Source organism: Melozone crissalis, unplaced genomic scaffold, assembly GCF_028551555.1.
Source record: "Melozone crissalis strain CALT ecotype California unplaced genomic scaffold, PUWL_Pcris_2 ptg000007l_1, whole genome shotgun sequence".
Classification (NCBI taxonomy): domain Eukaryota; kingdom Metazoa; phylum Chordata; class Aves; order Passeriformes; family Passerellidae; genus Melozone; species Melozone crissalis.
The window spans coordinates 7,522,795-7,542,141 of NW_026535785.1; the positions used below are offsets into that span (position 1 = coordinate 7,522,795).

Consider the following 19,347-nt stretch of genomic DNA (forward strand, 5'->3'; position numbering starts at 1 on the left):
TTCTAAAAAGCCCAAAGAATTTAGGTATCTGCCTTAAAAGTTCTGTGCTTTTTCTTGTCCTACAGACTTGTGGGAAGGAAGCAACACTTTGCCAGTCATTTGAGTTCAGTAATAGAACCTTATTTAATGTAGTTATTGGAAAATATTATTTAAAACTTATTACTAAAGCCTGTAAGGAAGCAATTGTGAGTAAACACTGCACTTCAATATATTTAAACTGCTTTTTCAAAACTGATCAAATATGTACAAAAGGTAATCAAACAAGTGTGATAAAGAGTGAAGTGGGATAAAAGTATACTAAGTATTGTGAGTACTCTATACTGAAGTGTGCTTTAGAAGCATGATTTAAAGTAAAAGAAGTGAGACCACAGAAATAGTAAAATATTTCTTTAAGATGTGTGTTTAACACAATATCTTTTAAAAGCATTCAAGAAGTTCTTTGCAGTATAAGTCAGACCAACTGAAAGCTGTCTATAACCAGTACAAAAGGACACTAAAAAAAAAATGAAAAAAAACCCCACTGCATCAGTCACAATCTTCAGGCATGCTCTAAAGCCTGAGCTGCTTTTCATTAGTAGCTGCAAAGTCTGCAGCATATCTGTGGTAGTGTCACAAACTTAAAGAGAACTCAATGCAAAAAGGCCACAGAGGCTTTCTTGCAGCTGCAGTCAGGGAACTGCATGCAAAGAACAGAGCTGTAGGGAGCTGCCTGCAAATACAGGAGTTTGTTACCACACATGCTGGGCCACTGAGGGGAACTCCCTCCTCAATCACACCTAGATGGCAGATGGGATTGTGATGTTCATCACACCTGTTAAGGTGCTTGTGTCCTTTAACAATGGTTAAAAGGACCATGTTCAATGTGACATTAGACATTGTTTAAATTTAAGCACCACTTCAGCTAATGAAGTCTCAAAATTTTCCTTATTAATGATTTCATTTTGAAAAAGAACTCCCTTGCCCACATGACCTGAAACAATTTACCTGAATCTCAACTGGTGAAATCCTCCTGTAGGCTGTTAGAGCTTTTGCTGTTACTTGTAAGGAACAACACCAGTCAAGGCTCATTACAGAGCATGACAGGACTATCTCCAAGAGCTACTTCAGCTCAAGTTCTTTTTCCACCAAACTATCTCAGAACTCAAGGTCTGAAGAGACAGCCTGTTGCTACAGTATCTGAAGAACATGATTTGGTGGAGGACAGGGTTTCATCAAAACCAGACACAACTTTGACAGTAAACTGCCATACACCTGAAAGTTTCAAAAGGATGCCTAACAGGTTATAACACTGCTTTAAAATGGAGGGCATCACACCCTACTTATGTTGAATAAAAAGCACCTTTCTTTCCAAAAGCTCTACCTGTCCAACAAACGCAGAGAATGCTTTGGTACTGTCACGGCCTGCTGCAGCTGAATGGTAGAGGTTCACCCACTCCCTCAGCAGGTATTCTGCCTTCTCCCTCAGGCCTGGTGGGTCATCATACTCAGAAGCTTGGGAAATTCCTGAATGCATCATGAAATTAGGACCTCCATGAGCACGGTCAATCATTGCTTCATAGTTTGATCGAACCACTTCCATCAGCTGGGGTAATCTAATGCAACAGACCAGAGCAAGAGCTGGGTTAGAATTCCTCCTCCCCCACAAGGTGCAGGAACTGGAAGCTCAAAGAGAGTTGAAAGAAAGCAAATTATTTCTTATACTAAAACTTTCTATCTTACAGTCCTCACTGGAATAGTAGAAATAAGTCATGAAAGCAGATACACTTATGATGAAAGAAGGAACACTGAAATCACATAAGCTTTGAAGTCCCACCCCAATTTGTACAGTGGAGTGCTGCAACAAAACACCACAGGGACTAGAAGCAGCTTCTCTTCTGCAGACTTCAGGAGCCCTAAAATGCTCCCAGATAGGGAGATGCCAGTACTGAATGGCCTGACTGGATCTGGCTGCAGTGAAAGCCAAGCCATACAGTGAAGACAGTCTATCCATGCCAACTGCAGCTGAAAGGACTTTGGTTTTGTGACATCCTATTAGCAGCTGTGTTGGTAATGGCAGCCACTGCCATCAGCCAGCTGCTGGTTGTTCTCATAGCTATTCAAAGTTCTCAGAGCTCTAATCTGTGTCATTCTCAAACCCAGCAACAACTGCTTCCACCTTACAAATAGGAGGCCTGCAAGTCCCATAGGTATTTCCAGGTGTTGTGGCAACATTTGCTACCCAAATGGTTTGGGCAGTTTCCTGGTGGATACATAAGCCATGTGAGCCTGGTGGAGGATTGCTCTGTAAGCTCTAAACAGAAAAGATTGTACAACTGGATTATTTGCAATTAAGAAATTAATATACTGGGACCTAAATATGTAAGATTTAAATAGGAAATGATATTGTATAAATTTGAGATAAAGCAGGAATTCAAACAAATTTCTCACAGTTGCACAGAATTTTGGACTAGAGTGCATGGAGAGATTTTCTTGCTTAAGCATTCAGCTTCACATGCTGCTGCAGCTGCCTCTATTTTGACTAAGATGAGCCCATTTACACTAGAGTGACAGCTGAAACTAAGAAAGGACTGCAGCCTTAGGGAAAGTTAAAAGCTGTATGACTGAATGATATGAGACATTGCCTATATAATATGCAAATCATAAATGAGCACAAAAAAAGTAACACATTGCACAATACTATAGCCTCACCCTTCCGGGGCGTTTCCTCTGGAATGAGCATTAATTCTCATGAGTGTCTCAATGGTGTGAAACAGATCTGCTTCTGTTACATGGGCAACACTTCTCTCATCCACCAACAAGATCTTTACCAACTGCATGGCAAATGCCACAGCCATGTAGTTCAAGCCATTCTCCATGGACTGTCAACATGAAAAAGACAGAGTTCAACCACAGATCTTACAGTGGAGTGAGTGCATCCCTCCTCCTTGAAAAGAGCAGATTCTCTCTACCTGAGCCAAGTGAAGGTCATACTGCTGCATGTTCACAAGGTGATTGCGGATTAGCAGCTCCACAGCTTCCACGTTGTATTTGTACTCGTCTCTGCATTCAATCAGGCACCTGAAGAATGGGACTTCTTACAAAAAGTGTACTTCAACAACACAGTTTAAGTGAAACAACTCAAATCTAGTACTTCAGAAACTGTGACATTCACTGTGATTCATTACCCAGCTTCAAAAGAAGCCTCTTCTAGAGCATTCTCTAAGGTAATGCTGAAGTTCAGAACAGTCAAACTCAACCATCTATTGCCCTGCATAACTGGTCACAAGAGCCCTTCAAGAGCCTCAGTTTATTCAGCATAAGAAGTCTCTCTTCCAAGGATGAATTGGCAGATCTGTCTAGCTGAAGCGTCTGCTGCAGGCATATGCCATGTCACATTGTTTGTGACAGCACAGAGGCATTCTCTGCAAAATGAGGGGAAAAAAAAAAAAGCCACACCATGTTCTAATGCTTAATTCCATCAAGGATTCCTATCATGTTCTGGGATGAAACAGCATTATCAGAAGACCTAGTTAATTTTAACAAAAAAAGCTGATTATTTTCTGTCTGTCCAAATTGCAGCAAAGCAAAATATTAACAGGCAGAAAAATCAGAGTAATACAGGAACTCCCAAAAGATGGCCAAAGCTACATCAGTGTTCTTGCTGCCTTGTAACTGACCTAGTGATTTGTTTGTTACACCACGGAGATCCATAGGCACGGCCATCCTGCAGAGCCTTCAGCACCAGCAGGTGACACTCACGGTAGCGGAGCAGGAGGTCAGCGTCAGCCCCGCTGGTGGCATCCAGCAAGCCCTCTACAGCCTAGAAGAGATGCAACCTGTTAGCAGAGGGAAAAACCAGGCCTCTTCCAAATCTCCTGCACATTACATCAGCAAGAATTATCACCAGAAGACATAAAAAAAAATCAATTTAATTGTGCTGACCTCTTGGTAAGACTGTGTGAGATTTTACCAGCTACTATGGCATCTATACATGCACTGTACACAGCTATGTTATCAGAAACAAACCTACAGGTCTCTCTATGCCTCACTAGCTTGGTATGTGCACCAAATACCACGACAGACCCTGTTACTTTGTGCTGCAGTCTCCCCAAGTCAATGCCTCCTCTGCATACAGTAATTCTGCATACAGCTCATGGAAAACTACCTCAGAAAATATTTACAGAACCTGCCAGAGGTAAGTGAGCAGCTTCCTTAGAGAGAGGGCTGCAACACTCAGAGATATCAGTCTGCAGCAAATGGAGGATGAGTTTTACATGGGCAACACAATTTATTTGGTCAAGTTCTAGTCAGGATTGGATCTTTTAATAGGCTAAAGTACTAGCAGACAAAAAGGAAGAGTCCCTCTCCAGCTTTTGGTTACCTCTGTTTTGGCACTGATCTTATGCAGACAGCTCAGTACCCTTACACTATTCTCAAGTGGATTTTTCTCTATGTCTGTCACTTGCTCTACACTACTACACAGGCACTGATGCCAGCTCAGATCACAGAGCTCACTGCAACACCTCCCACTGGTACAGTTCTACAAATTCTGGCTGGGATGGAGTTAATTTGCTTTACAGCAGCCCATATGGTACTGTGCTTTGGATTTGTGCTGAACCAGTGTTGAAAACACAGCACAGTTTTGCCAGTTGCCAAGCAGCACTAGCACCGGATCAAGGCTTTTTCTTTCCTCCTCTGCTTCCTCCACCAGTGGGTAGGCTGGGGATGGACAAGAGGCTGGGAAGCAACACAGCCAGGACAGCTGACCCAAACTGAATAAAGGGATGCTCTACAGCATATGACATCATGTTCAGCAATAAAAACTCAGGGAAAGGAGGATGAAAAAGAGCATTCATGGTTCTGATGTTTGTGTTTCCAGGCAAATGTCACATGTGCTGAAGCTCTGCTTTGAGAGGAGTAGCTGTACATCTCCCTGCTGATGAGAAGTAGACATTTTAGTTTCATTTGTGCAAATGGCCTTTATTTTCCCTATTAAACTGTCATAATGTGAACAAATATCATCTAGTCTTCCCTGTGTTTTCTCTGTATCCTGCAGAAAAGCTGAAGAGGAAGCAGCAGGATGGATGTTGGGCAGCTGGCCAGGGTCAACCCACCATGCATAGTTATATATCAGTCACTGCAAAATAAACTCCAAGTGTGCCACTAGAAATCTAGTACTAGGCTCAATACTATCTACCTACAAGGGCAGTTCAAACATCTTTTTAGCCTCCAAATCATCCTGAAATCAGACCACTCTGGACTGCAGCAGCTCTCCACTCACCACATCTGAACAAAACTAAGGATTCTGTACACCTGCTTCTTCCACAGCACTCTCAACACCATGTGTGCAATACCCCATGTGAATACAACAGCTCCCTCCCAATCTTATTTATCAGATTTCCAAAGACAGCAGTTCAGTACTGCTCACCCAGCAAGTTCCACAGGATGCATGAAGAAACAAGGTCACCAGCAAGACAATCCAGGAGCTAGGTGAGTAATAAATTCTAAGCAAGCTGTTACAGAGATGAGATGTCAGCACTCACCTTCTGCAGTAGTCCAAGTGCAGCAATCGCATCCCGCGAGTTCCGAGCCACCACCACCGCCTCCAGGAGGCTGCGCAGTGCTTGGACTTGAGGATTCATGGCCAGGGTGTGTGGAATGGATTGCAGGTGTTGCTCCAGTTCTGTCATACATTTGTCATAAATCTGTGCTACATCATCAGTAGCCCAAGCTTGCTGCTTAAGAGAAAGTGAGAATCAGTGATTTTTGCAAGGATTGCATTTGTGACACTCAAATACTGACTGACTGGCTCTTCTCCTTCAGAATCACAGAACTGTTTGGGTTGGAAGGACCTTAAAGACCATCTTGTTTCAACTGCCCTGCTATGGGCAGGGACATCTTCCACTGGAGCAGGCTGCTCAAAGCCACACCCAACCTGGCTTTGAACACTTCAGGGATGGGCCATCTACAGTTTCTTCAGATAACCTCTTCCAGTGCCTCACCACCTTCACGGGGAAGAAGTTCCTCCTAACATCTAATCTAAACCTCTTCCAGTTTGAAGCCATTCCCTCTTGTTCTGCCAGTAAGGCCTTACGTATGTATACAAAAGCTTTTCAATTATCTTAAAATTCAGATTTGCCATCCATTACCTTCAAAAGTAGAGATTTCAATAAAATGTTTCACTGCAATTAAAACTACGTGTAGTAATCCTAAACTGCAGAATTTGTCCCAATTTGGGTTACAAATCCCCAAGACTGGATGGAAGTTTTATGTTACCATTCCTTTGTCTTTAGAACAAGCGCATTTTTTCAACCACTATCCCCAAACAATACAAACAACTTGACTCTTATGAGTCCTTCTAACAAAAACACAAGTTCTGCAACAGTCTCCAAAAAGTAATTCAGAAACCTCTACCTTCATAGGCTGAGCCAAGAATCCTGTAGGCTGAGTTAAGTCATTGGTGGGCAAGAAGCCAGGGACATTGCGTGCAAACTCTTCATAAACAGCCAGCTGTTTTGGGTCCACACCTCCAACCTTTGCAACAAAAGGAACAGGCATTTAACTCATTTATTTGACTGAGGCAATAAAAACTGAGGGCAGCTTGTGTAGCAGATAGCTACTCTTAAACAAAGTGGCCTAGATATCAAGTAGGATTCAACTGCTCTGCACTGAGGTCCTATCTCTCCTTCCACACTTTCTAAGAGGGGAATTTTGCTCTAAAAATGAAACCCACATTCCCAGAACAAGAAATAACTGAATACTGAGAAATGGTCTGCTGAAAGCACATTGTATGCCCTTTAAAGGAAGAACACAGAAAGGAGACAAAAGAAAATAAAATATAAAGACAACAAAACAGTGAGAAGAAATGCACAGAAACAGAGACTCAAGGAATTGAGAAAATTATATAAATACTCAAATTGGAATAACATGTTTATGTGTAGCCATACTAATCAAAATGACAGCAGCTGCACTGTTAGGCAAGACTAACAATACATGATTACTCAGCTGATGCTGTGCCATCCTCTTTTTCTTATCAGGAGGGAGAGAAGAGCAGCTTCAGAAGAGACCTCACCTTTAACCTGATCTGCTCTGGCATCCTCTCAGCCTGGTACGTTAACACAACGGGATCGCAGTAGCGCCGCCCCTCTTGCCTAGCGTGCTTCCTGAGCTCGAATTCCTGCCAAAAGCACAAACACCACACTGCATTTTACACACCCATATGGACGTGTATGAGCACACAGGATACTTCTTCAACAGAGCCATACTTACAGTTGCGAGCCTCTTGTCCATCTCAGGGCCTGCCTTTTCCACAGCTGTCTTCTGGATAAAGCAGCAGGCAAGCTCACAGTTATCCTGGGCTAACTGGGCAGCTGCCTGCTCCATCATGTCCCTCTGCTGTGGGGAGGCTGCCTGTTGAAAATCACAATCATCAGTGAAGAATGTAAAATTTCCCTGTATATAACTAGCCTTAAAAACTGCACCACTGCTTACAAAGAAGACCAGCAATAAAAAGGAATGCTCTTAGGATCACACTCCCTTCCCATAGAATATACAATATTAAATTTAATTTTGCATAGCTTTGAATAAAACATGTAGACAAGACTACAGTAAAGACTTTCAACATGGAACAAAACAGCAGGAGGCCTCCATCTTCTCCACCTACCCATCTCCAGGGCACAGAAATAAAGGCCTGCTTTAGACAGACACACAGAGTGATGCTAATGCAGGGAAGGCACTGCATCACAGTAGAAGTTTTTCTACTTCCTAGGCTGCAGCTGGAAGATATAAAGGTGCACCACTAACAGTGCAAAAGAGGAGTCCTAAGCCTTTTTCAGTGGGTTCCTTTTCTGATAAGGAATCAGATTTTCTTTCTTCCTTCCCAGAGTCTGCTTTATGAGAACCATGAACAGAGGCACTTATTTTCCAGGGTGCAATGCAGCAACTTCCACTAGAAATGGAATACATCTATAATGGCAGCCTGTCCCATCTACTTGGACTTGATTGTCTGCAAACAGCTCTTCCATAATCCTGAAAATTCTACTATTTCTGTTAAACCACTTCATAACAATAAGCCAGATAAGAATTTTGAGATGCCTCATACAGAGCCTTTTCTGCAACAAAATGTTTTCTACAATTGCCCCTTTAAAAACTTCCTTGGATTAAAACTCGATTTGTACCAATGTCATATGTCTTCAGAGATAAAAAAATTGATTAATTTCTAATTGCTGAAAGCACAGCTGTGTCTTGATCTTTCCAAGATCATTATGCTCTTGTGCCTGTTGCTGACACTGATGGCAAGAATTCTGTAGTAGCCACTGTTGTGGTCAGCAGTTTGCAGGCTGGTCTTATTTTCTTCATTAAGAGACCTGATAACAGCCTCTAGAAAACCCAATGAATTCACAAGCTGTGCAGAAGAGCCTAAACTACCTAGCTGCTAACAGCACAAGTAAATAAAATATGCCTGGGGCATGCTTGCTGAAACAGTATAAGATATCACCAAAATCAATTCAGTCTTCCACACTTTAGCCTTTCAGCATCAAACCCTGCAGAAAGTTCAAGCCTCCAAGGCTTCCATGATGTGATTTAACTGGAGAGAACACTGGGCAAAATAAAAAGATAGTCAGGAAGTTTGTGTGCCATTTACTAAGATCTACCATCTCAGTTCAAGGGTGTTTGACCTGGAATCACAACACTTTTTTCCACTGTAATTCCACAAGAGTGAAAAAATTTTACCCAGTGAATTCACCCCCATGCTAGTTAAGCCACACAATTAATTAACAAGTCTACATTGTAGAGAACTGATTTACGAATGCTGGATGCCTACAGTCCCCTAAGCTGGATATAAACTCCAAATGATGGGGCTCTTACCCTCAGGGCAGTAGCAAAGCTATTTTTCAAGTTGGTCGCTATGCTCATCAGCAAAGGCTCCCTGCAGGTGATCATGGCCATGCCAGCAGTCAGGTTCCTCATCATGTGGTGAGCGGCCACACGCATCCGGGACTCCTCGGAATCCAGGGCAAAGTCCTTCCTGACTATCTGCTCACAGGTGGTCATGGCAATCTTGATGGACCTGTCCACCACGGGATGGACGAGGTCCTGCACCGCCCGCTCGATGGCCTGCCGCACACACTGCTTCAGCTGCGGGTGCGCCTGGAACAGCGGGATCTGCAGGGCATGGGACAGGGGAGAGAATGAGGTACACTGGAATCCCACCTACCCTCCACACCTGCAATTTCTCAATCACTCATAAGTGCACTGTCATAGCATGTGCAGTACTCCCATGTTCCCCATGCAGCTATTACAGTATTTGATAAATCTGAAACTGGAACAAATTATTAGTTTTCTAACCAAGTTGTAGCTGAGTAACAATGCAAAGATTGACTTAAGAGGTGAGCTGATAACTGGACAAAAGGAGCACAGAGGCTCCTTCTATACTGATAGCTCCCACCAGCTGAGATCTGCATCAACCCTGGCTGTAAGACAGCAAACTAAATCAGCTCTGAAACTTACCGTTGGGTTTAAGGTAATGTGTGGAGCCAAGCCTCCTAAAGAATAGACGTTGATGTCATGGTAGCTGTACTGGGGCTGTGGAGGAACCGTGGCTGTACAAGTGGTGCTGGTAGCTGGGGTTGTAGAAGCAGCTGGAGAACACAAGTAGGTTTGTACTGAGACACTATGAAACCACAGTGAAAAGCAACTGCTTATAAATCAAGTATATAATTCTTATTTAAACCAAGAAACAACTTAGAAATATAAAGTTTGCAGTTTGATCAACTTACCAAGCAACTTTCATTCTCCATTTGCCTAATAATTAGTACCAAAGTAGCCTAAGTACATTTTAAGAGAGCTGTTTATTATGACAGTTTTAGCACCTGGTCTATTGTTGAGGGAGTCTAAGGAGTAGCTACACAAACATAATACATAATACAGAATTAGTCCTCATGATGGCTTCCATTCCCTTCCCATCTCCAAACTCTGTAGACCTATTTCTTACAAAGAAAGTGCTCAGGAATACTACAATAGTACATGTAGCTTCATATTTTATTTTGTGATAGCAAAACCTGTCTTATTTGAACTTGAACAGTGTGGTTCTGGATTCTATGAGATGTACTTACTGGTTGTTGTGATGGGTGGTAGCTCTTCTGGTTGCTTCACATCCTTCTTTGGAGCAGACAGCTGCTCATCCAGATTTTTCAGACGGTCCTTATCTTTCAGGAGACTTCCAGGTTTCAGCTCATTGATGTCTAGTGCAAGATTCTTGCAGAGCACCTCAATCTCAAACTTCAGATTCAACTGCAAAACAACTCTAGTTTAGGCCATGTCACAAGGAAAATACCCAAAACATCTACTGAGCCACCTGACTCCCAAACTCCCCATTCTAATCCCACCCCTTTCAGAGGCCAACAATGACTGAGGATTAGACAACTATCTTGATGCTGACCTCATGGAGAAGAGTTTCATCCAAGTTCTACCAAATTAAGCAATTCCCAAGTCATCTCCCCATGCTAAAGCAGTGAGGAGGACTGCTTAGTCCTTCACAACATCCTTCTTGAGTAGTATGTCAATGAAACCTTACACTCAGAAGTTACAGAAAAAAATCCAGTAATTTACTTTGAGATCATGTTCCTGATGTAGCTCAGCTAAAACATTCATAATGGCCATTGTCCATGGGTTTGGAGGCCTGAAGACCTACAAGAGAAAGAAGAGAGCAGGATTACAGAAACTTCTTGAATCATCTGGATAGTTTATGACTGGAAATGTTTGGAACACAAGCAGCTATGTGTGCACACAGCCATGGAAACCTTTGTACAGCTGTGATTAGAGTAGAATTTAGTATTTTAGTAATAATTATTCCAGTAATTCAACATTAGGAACTTAACTGAAAAACTGGAAACACAATGACCTGGTCCTTCTTGAAAGATCAGCTCTATGTCAAGCAGAACCAACAAGGTGATCAGGATCAAAGTGTGTGGGAGGAAAACAAACAAAATCAAACTAGGAATAAATATATCCTAGAATCTATTCAATGGCTTCCTTCCATTTCTCAATGGAGTTCTGTTCAGGGATACCACAGTACATTTCAGCTAATACCATCTATTAAAAATGCATGGCTATGTACTTTCTCTCCACACAATGAGCACTCCTTGACTTTATGCCTTCATATCCCTTTTCTTTCTCTCCACTGAATTCAATTAGTTTTCATTTTGTGACAAAAGCTGATTACTTCCTGCAATATTTTGCCATTTGAGCAATAACTCTCTTTGTACAAAGCCACTTACCACACTCCTGACACTGGATTCTAAGACTTTGGCAACAAATGGCACTACATAAAGCAATTCCTGCTGTCCCTTAACATATGCTTCCAGTAGTAGGGACTTCACATCCAAATCCTGAAAAACAATTGAAGTGGGAATGAAGGTAGAAAAAACAGCAAACACACTGCACAATTCCACTAATACACTACTTCCTTTTCAGATACAGGCAAGGCTGAGCCAAGATAGCCCTTGAATTTTACAGACTGCTAAGCAGCAGTTACTTTTTGAACAAAGATTTATACATTCACATTTTTACATGGATTAACAAGCTTTTGCCAAAATAAATTTAGCTACTAACTTTTCTGATGTAAAAAAAAATATTTAGAAGCGTTAAATAACCAACTCTGGAGTCATACTTTGAACTTGGCACATAAGAGAGGCACCAGAAAAGTGGTAAGATTTCCCAAATAGCCTATGCTACTGCATAACAGCATACCAATTCATGCCAAGGCAATCTGCAAAGACAGAAGCTCACCGTGTGCAAGATGGGCTTATTTTTAGCCATTGTTATCATTCCCAGCCAGTGACCAAGGTTCTTCAACAAGGAACGGTCTGAGAAGTTGGCTGCAGCTTTATCTGATGTCAATAGCACCTAACAAAGAATAAAAAAAAGCATCTCAAGCTTTTTTAGAAGATAACCAAACTCCAAATCCAACAGCTGATCTAAATGAAGGCAAAGTTTTAGAACATTAAGTTCTGAGCTTCAGTCACATTACAAAGATACTTTAACAGCTTTCACTTCAAGGCAGCACTCTGTAGGTCTGCACTATAATGATGACAGAAATCCTTTCTTTAAAAGGATGAAAAAAGAGGATTATGTTTTCCCAGACCTTACCATTTACTCTGTTGAGACTGTTACAACTACTTCCATACTGACTGTAACTTGTGCTCCCTCTTAATGCCTCATCACAGACCTGAAGGCTACAGTTTAACCTTCCAGGGAAACCATCTCATTGTCTTGTCAAAACATAAATCATGTCATCAATCATAAAACAAGTATTCTGCTGTTAGTTGTGTTCCTTAACTCCAGAGGAGCATCAGCTGAACAGAGCAGGGCCAGCTGAATTCTCAAGAGCCAGGAGATGCTTTTGCACTACAGCGTAACCCATGGTGGTGAGGAAATTCCACCAATAGGTTTAAAAATAGTGCATTCTTTACAAACTCGTTTCATCTGGTCATCACTTCTGTGCTATTGCTTCCTCCTCCCATCCACATTATCTTAGGTCTCCAATAAATTTTGGCTTTTACACCCCCATTTTCTAAACACATAATTCCCCCCCCATTCCTCTTGGTCCAAAAGAGCAGAGTGTCATTTTCTGTCTTTGCACTTTCCTCCACAGAAAACAACTGAACCATAAGCAATTTTCCCTTGGGTATAATTTGCAAACCTCACACAAATTTGAAGTCCACCTACATAAATTAATTCAAATGCAAATTTCCCCTCCTATTACACAATTTAAGTCTTTCATATGCTCCTAACTGAAAATAATCCTAGTATTCCTAAAGATAATCTGTAAGTTTACTGGTAAACTAGAAAGAATATTTTTGAATTATATTCTATATTTGAGAATCAGCACCAAACAAACAAATAGCATGAGGAGAATAGCTCATTCCTGTGCTGCCTTTAGAAAACTTGCACTACTCACCTTGATATTTCTGTAGGTTTCATTCAGAACCATTTTATTAAACTCTGGATTCTTAAGTGTGTCAAGGAAGTTTGAATACAAGCTGTGAAAGTTAGGCTCAATACTGACTCTTTTCATCACAAGATACTGTGATACCCAAGGCATGAACTCCTCTTTCACTGTTTCCTTCAGTTCTTCCACCTGTGCTCAAACCAAAGACAAAGCACACCACAGAACAGATGAGAAGATAATCAAAACCTTCTGGGGTCAGGTCTGAGCAACATACAGTTCATGGTCAGTCAACTGCTTCTAACACTAAGGCTGTTTTTCTACCAAAAAATAAGTATTTGAAATCAGTGTCTCATTATCCAAAGATCTGGTCAACCAGTAAGGACTCAAGCATGAAATCAGCAAGGTATAACAATTCACCTCTCCTTCACTTCCCAGCTTTTCACCAGACAACTGGAAATAAATGTTGTCACTTTACAAGTTCAAGCCATCCATCCACGAGACAGCAGCACAGGTGGCAGCAGGACTGTACTGTACACCTCAACTAGTTCAGAAAAATTCCCTTAATTTCTGAATACCTGAGCTTAACCTAGCTACATTTAATGTTACTCAGTCCATTTATGATGTGAATGTTTATTTAAGATTAAGAACAGGTATCTTCTAACCATCTCTCCTCTCCCTGGAAAATTTTCTCTCCAAAGATGTTTAAGCACAAAGTGCTGGAAACATTTTCTTTACAGTGTGCTCCCTCCTGAAGCTTTTCAAGTTAGAATTTTGTAGAAGTATCATCAGCCCACACTTAAAAATGAATCTATTAAGAAGGATTAAGAGTATAAAAACTATTTTTACTAGCATTCTTTCATACTTGCCTTCTGTGTCATATTTGACTGGGACAGATTATTAAAGATGAAAGCAATTTTTTCCTGGACATTCTCTGGAGGTTCCACAATCCTCTCTGTTTGATCTGTTGCTACTAACAGCGTATCAATGTTGGTAGTATTAATGGAAGGCTAGAAAGAGAACAAGAAGTTAAGCATAAACAATACCTAGAGGTGACATCAAAATAAACTTTTGCTCTGCACTGTCAAGCAAAAATAGAATTGAGCTTTATCAGGGGACATCTACATCTCAGATTCATTTTCAGCAGCACTCTGAAGGAGTCAAGTGATTTTTTTATTCTAAAAATGATGATCAATACTCAGCAGAAGAATGCTGCTGCAGAAAAAGCCTCTACATGCACATAAAATAGGTGCAACTGCAATGGCACCCTTTAGGCCTGTAAGCCTGTGTACAAATATAGCCTGGAGAAAAATCACAACACAATACTGAGCAGCACTTAACACAGCAGGGAGGCTCCAGGAGCACTTCAGTGCTGATTTGGGAAGGAGAAATCCCAGAGGTTCATTCTGAGACCAGGTTCTCATTCTGAGTTGCCAGCTTAAGCCAACAGAGTGTGATCCTAGTCCCTACAGCTGCAGGTCTGGACCCCAGGGTTTAGCACCTGGTACATTGCAATTAAGGGAAAAGGTGATGCAGTTTTCAGTATCAATCCTGACTGGAGTTTAAATGGGAAAACAAACACCTCAAACTAACAAGTTTCTACATGATGTAATCAGGTGTGAAAGACATTATAGCTACACTAATGACTGTCCCCCCAGGTGTGTTCACACTTTCAACTGTGTTTGGCTTTTGCCTCCTTTACAGAGACCTAGTCAAAGACAGTCCCAGGCAGAAAGACTTTCTGTGCAATAGCCAATTCTATCTGCCAACCTTGTAATAACTCTGACAAGCTTCAGAGTTGTTTACATAAGTTACAAAGATGTGAAAAACCTAATGCAGTTAGAACTCTGTCAGATGGGTGCAGTAAGTGTTCTTAAGTCCCAAGCAGAATAGAAGCTGCCAACTATTTTAAGAGTCTTGTTGCAAGTCATTAAGAGAAATGATGTTCCTGTAATTGTCTTTATAATTACAGCCTCAAGAACACATTTCAACTTGACCCCAAAGTAACTGGGGGGTTTGATGACAAAAAACGCCTTCTCTCTACAAAAATGTTGGCCATACTTTAAAAGGTTATATGTTTTATATCGAAAATAAGGATCACAGTTTGAAAATCTGTAGTACACAAATTAGAACAGATTCTGTCTGTATGTACTTGGTCCAGAGCAGCATCTGCCCCTCTGGGAAGGGCACCATGACACAAAGCTCACCGGCACATCTTTCTTGAAGCTGACTCCAGTTGGCCGGGTGATGGTAATGGTTTTTGCAACAGTGGTGGTGGTTGAGGTGGTCACTATAGTGCTGACTTGGCCAGCAAGAGGAGCTTTTGCTGGAACCTGGGCCTGGGCCTGAGCCTGGGCAAGTGCAATACTTCCAGGGGTGGTGATTGAACCCTGCATCTTCACAGGAGGGTCTCTGGATTGCTGTCCATACTCTATGTACTAAAATAGGGAGAACAAGCACATACAAAATTTCACATGCAGCAACAGATCTATAGGCTGATTTTCAGCATGAGCACTATAAAGGTTTGCTAACAGTCATTAAAATATTTGACAGTCTTGCCATAAAGGAATCCCTAAATACAACTGTATACCCTGACAAAGCACATCCTGTCACTATGGACTTTCTTACTACAGAGGAGCCTCACTCTGGCCTCAACAAACTGATGTCAAGCATCACAAGACCTAACAATGCTTAATATTTTACAGAGCATTACCTAAAATCTCCATCCCTATCCCTCCAAGCCTAGAACAGCAGAACAAAAGAGGAGAAAGAGCCTAAGAACAATGTGTGAATATCAAGAAGCAGGCTACAAAGCAGGTAAGAAGTCTTCTACAAGGACTCTGCAGCTAACCACTAATAAGCAAAACCACAGTTCAGAAATAGCCAACTTTTACATATTACATCTCCTGAAATAATTCCATAGTAGAAAATTAGTTTCTTCCCCGCTGCTATACATTTCCCCAGGAACTGGAAACATCAGACTGTCATTTAAGGGGTACAGTCTAAAAGCTGTTAGTGAAACCAAGACTGCTACTGGACTTTGCAGCTTCGGGTGAAGCCTCTACCTTAATGGTAGAGCCAAACATTTTTCCTTATTTAGGTCATGCTCTTAAACTCTGCCACTGGGATCAGTTTTTCTGTATTTCTACCAATAAAACCACATTCAAGGCAGACACCATGTGATGAACACTGTTTTGGACAACAAGGTATTCTCATGGCTCTCAGACCTTCAGGAAAGAAATTTTTCCTGGATTATTTTACCAGGTCTAAGTATGAAAGTGTATAAAGCCAGTTGAATGACCTCTGTTTTACACTAAAACTCCAAATCTTTAAGGGACTGGAATATGAATACGCTGAGGCACTTTAAAACCTTCATGCATGGACATGCATGCACTGGTTAATTATGCAGTTATATTCTGGTAGCTGTTTCAACATAAACAACCCAAACAGATTTATGGAAGCAGGAAAGGCCCCTTCACCTGTCTACCCTACCCCAGAGCAAAACCTTGAAGAAAAGGCATTTGATTCTGTGGATGTAACATGGTCTAAAATCACCACAGATGGGACTGCTTTTCCAAAGGAAAACACAAATTTGCTCTAAAGAATTTAACATCACAGAAAGTTAGTGCTGCTTACAGACACACTCACCTCCTGTAAATGATGTGGGAACTGTATAAAGTGACTAATAGAAGCCAAGTGCTGACAATACTGGGGATAGTCCTTCAATCTGTAAGACAAAACATGCATTAGTCAGAAGCATAAGCCCACATCACAAACAGTATTAGAGAGAAACAACTAACAGTATTAGAGAGAAACAACTATCACGTGTGTCATTCCCATTCTGCACCACAGAATTACTTCTGGACTCCTTACAGCAGCTGTGCTATAAACAAAGCATTTCCTACAAAATATTTTTTGCTACAAAATCTATTTAAAATTAATCAATTTAACACTAAAGCACAAGATTTATTCACAGCAACTCATCTTTTCCTACATCTCTATACTTCTGACCTAGTACACAGTATCCAGTGTTTGCAACAAGATTACTGGATTATTTGTAGTCTGGTTCAGTGCATTTTAAACAGCAAATCAGAGCACACCTCACATCCAGAATCTTCTCTATTGTAATTCATAAGAAGTTTTGAGAAAGATTTTTTTCTGAGATTGTTTAGTCATACTTTTCTGTGTAAAAGCAAAATTCTAGAGCTCATCTCTCAGTCAGTCCTTCAGTAATGAACAGTGCAAATGGCACTCCACTGGAAAGCATCTGTGAAGAGTAATTACATTCACCCCATGTCTAACAAACTGTTAGTTACTTCATCTAACTCAACACTTCACTGATTTTTATAGAGTCTAAGTAATTTCAGCATCTCAGTTTGTCCCACATTTATACAGGTATCACACTGAACATTTTGATTTAGAAAAGTCACCCTTTAACTAGCACATTCACACATTGTTTCAAATCAGTGTATCTTTGAAGAAATCCCAAAGCTAAGCAATCTGGTACTGCACAATGAGAGCAGGTTCAAGGTTCATAAGACAATTCAGGCACTATTAGAAGTGTACCAAACCCACACTCACCTATTTTTAAATCTATCTAGTGCAGCAATACCAAAATAGTACATTTTGGATGCAAAAGGCTTTCGTAAGGCTTCAAGAACATAGCGCAGGGCCAGGCCCAGTGCCATGTAAGTAACCAGTCCTTTCTCGATGATGCCCCCGAAGAGACAGGCTGTGATGTGCAGCTCCTTGTCCGGGTACTGCGGGAAGAACCGATATTCCTCAAACAAGTTCCTCAGCATACAGTTAAACACTTCTCGTTCCCGTTTAATGTTGGAGTCCTTAAACCTCTGCAGCATTTCCAAGACCTGCAAAGAAATTGGGAATTGTTACCAACAGATTTGCTTTATTTCAGCCCTTTCCCATGTTCATTTTTCATGAGCATTTGCCACTACTAAGGTACACTGTGCTACCACAACCACAATTTAACTGCTTCATTTTAGACAGCAGACACTACATCACTACAACCAGCTTCCTCTTCAGACTTTAGTTCCCTTTTAAGCAACTGTCTTCACACAAAACTTTTTTGTGACCGCCTACGCCATTACTTTCAAATTAGAAAAATTAAAATTAATGTTGTGTCTTCCATAATTTATAACTGAGCAAATATATTAAAGTAAATTTGAAGTACTTCAAAGAGCAAGTACATCAGACCAATAATTACTCTCATAGAGACTAACAAAAATAATTATCAAAAGCTCAGAAGGTAGAACTTGTGACACTTTTATATATCTGGATCTTGTAGTCATTTTTACATAGTTTAAAACCAAATACATTTAAGATAATTTATACAGACTATTTAAAGGCACTCTTTAGCACTTATTTTAAACAAAAGAGCTTCCACACCACACAGAATCTTACCCACTTAGCAGCATTTTGGGAGTGTTAATTAGACATCTGAAATCTTCAATCCAGACAAGTCAAAACTGAATGTAATGAACAACTGCAAGCTCACTAGGAAAACAACTTCAACCAAGCAAAAAAGCAATGCTGCAGCATCCACCAGGAGCCCTTTATAATTTCCCACTAAAAGTAATACATGAAGGAATAAATGATCCACTTTATTGTCAGTTTCTGGACAGGTGCTGTAACTGCTACAGAAGGGAACTCACCTCATCCACAGACATGGTTGGGTGTGGTGGATGGTTGTAAATACGCTGGAAGTAGCTGTTTGCCTCATCATCTATTTCTTTGCTAAAGTGCTGATTAGCCTCTGGCCACACCTGAGATAAGTCAGCTGTTAAAAAAAAAGGAACAGGTATACTCAGGACAACTTCAGACAGTCAGGATTTCACCTAGTCCTTTTCAACTCTTCCACCAATCTATAAAGAACTGCTAGTTCTTCTGAAGAGCAGGATATTTAACCTTCCCAGTAGACAGGAATTGCTATTTAAAAATCTGGTTTCAATATGCTATATTTATTCAAAAAACCCTCATCCTAAGATAGCATTAACCTCACAGTGCTCTACTCCTAGAACCCAGTGCATCCCAAGCTAACCTCAGCTGACAACTAAATAACTGAATGCAGCACAGTCTAGAATAAAGCATGCCACACAACACGAACATGCACACAAACTTGCACACAAACTTTCAGGCCAGCCAGTGAGCTTCCAACAAGTTTCTATTGAATGCTCAAGACCCAGAATATAAAGCAATGGTGATTACAGCCACCTCCCTGTCCATCTGTAGAGACAGGTAACTCTGCTGTTATTGCAAATGGCTCCTCTGTAACAGCAATGTGGAAGGTTTAGCATATGGCTGTGCTTCCTGAGCATTTGACTGCTTCAGCATCTCACTGTGAGCATGCTGCAGAGGCATAAATTAGTTAAGGATAATGGCTTAGTGTTATTAACCCGATT

The 19,347-nt window shown here is 41.0% G+C and overlaps 1 protein-coding gene and 1 non-coding gene across 2 annotated transcripts in view; both read right to left on the bottom strand.

Annotated features, from left to right (window-relative positions):
* CNOT1 (CCR4-NOT transcription complex subunit 1) overlaps positions 1 to 19,347 on the bottom strand; it is a 55,627-nt gene that overhangs the window by 7,539 nt on the left and 28,741 nt on the right. The window contains exons 20-39 of the mRNA XM_054296229.1: positions 18,601 to 18,725; positions 17,510 to 17,796; positions 16,577 to 16,655; positions 15,136 to 15,366; positions 13,798 to 13,938; positions 12,941 to 13,120; positions 11,770 to 11,886; positions 11,259 to 11,369; positions 10,591 to 10,668; positions 10,095 to 10,272; positions 9,490 to 9,620; positions 8,848 to 9,144; positions 7,249 to 7,389; positions 7,052 to 7,156; positions 6,394 to 6,513; positions 5,523 to 5,714; positions 3,657 to 3,799; positions 2,949 to 3,057; positions 2,689 to 2,858; positions 1,361 to 1,592 (exon numbers count right to left, since the gene is read on the bottom strand). Of these exons, the coding sequence (XP_054152204.1) occupies positions 1,361 to 1,592; positions 2,689 to 2,858; positions 2,949 to 3,057; positions 3,657 to 3,799; positions 5,523 to 5,714; positions 6,394 to 6,513; positions 7,052 to 7,156; positions 7,249 to 7,389; positions 8,848 to 9,144; positions 9,490 to 9,620; positions 10,095 to 10,272; positions 10,591 to 10,668; positions 11,259 to 11,369; positions 11,770 to 11,886; positions 12,941 to 13,120; positions 13,798 to 13,938; positions 15,136 to 15,366; positions 16,577 to 16,655; positions 17,510 to 17,796; positions 18,601 to 18,725 (3,167 nt within the window). The remainder of the gene's footprint in view (positions 1 to 1,360; positions 1,593 to 2,688; positions 2,859 to 2,948; positions 3,058 to 3,656; positions 3,800 to 5,522; positions 5,715 to 6,393; positions 6,514 to 7,051; positions 7,157 to 7,248; positions 7,390 to 8,847; positions 9,145 to 9,489; positions 9,621 to 10,094; positions 10,273 to 10,590; positions 10,669 to 11,258; positions 11,370 to 11,769; positions 11,887 to 12,940; positions 13,121 to 13,797; positions 13,939 to 15,135; positions 15,367 to 16,576; positions 16,656 to 17,509; positions 17,797 to 18,600; positions 18,726 to 19,347) is intronic.
* LOC128932887 (small nucleolar RNA SNORA46) lies at positions 12,306 to 12,444 on the bottom strand. Its single transcript, XR_008482729.1, has one exon. It is a non-coding gene; the product is annotated as a small nucleolar RNA SNORA46 (small nucleolar RNA).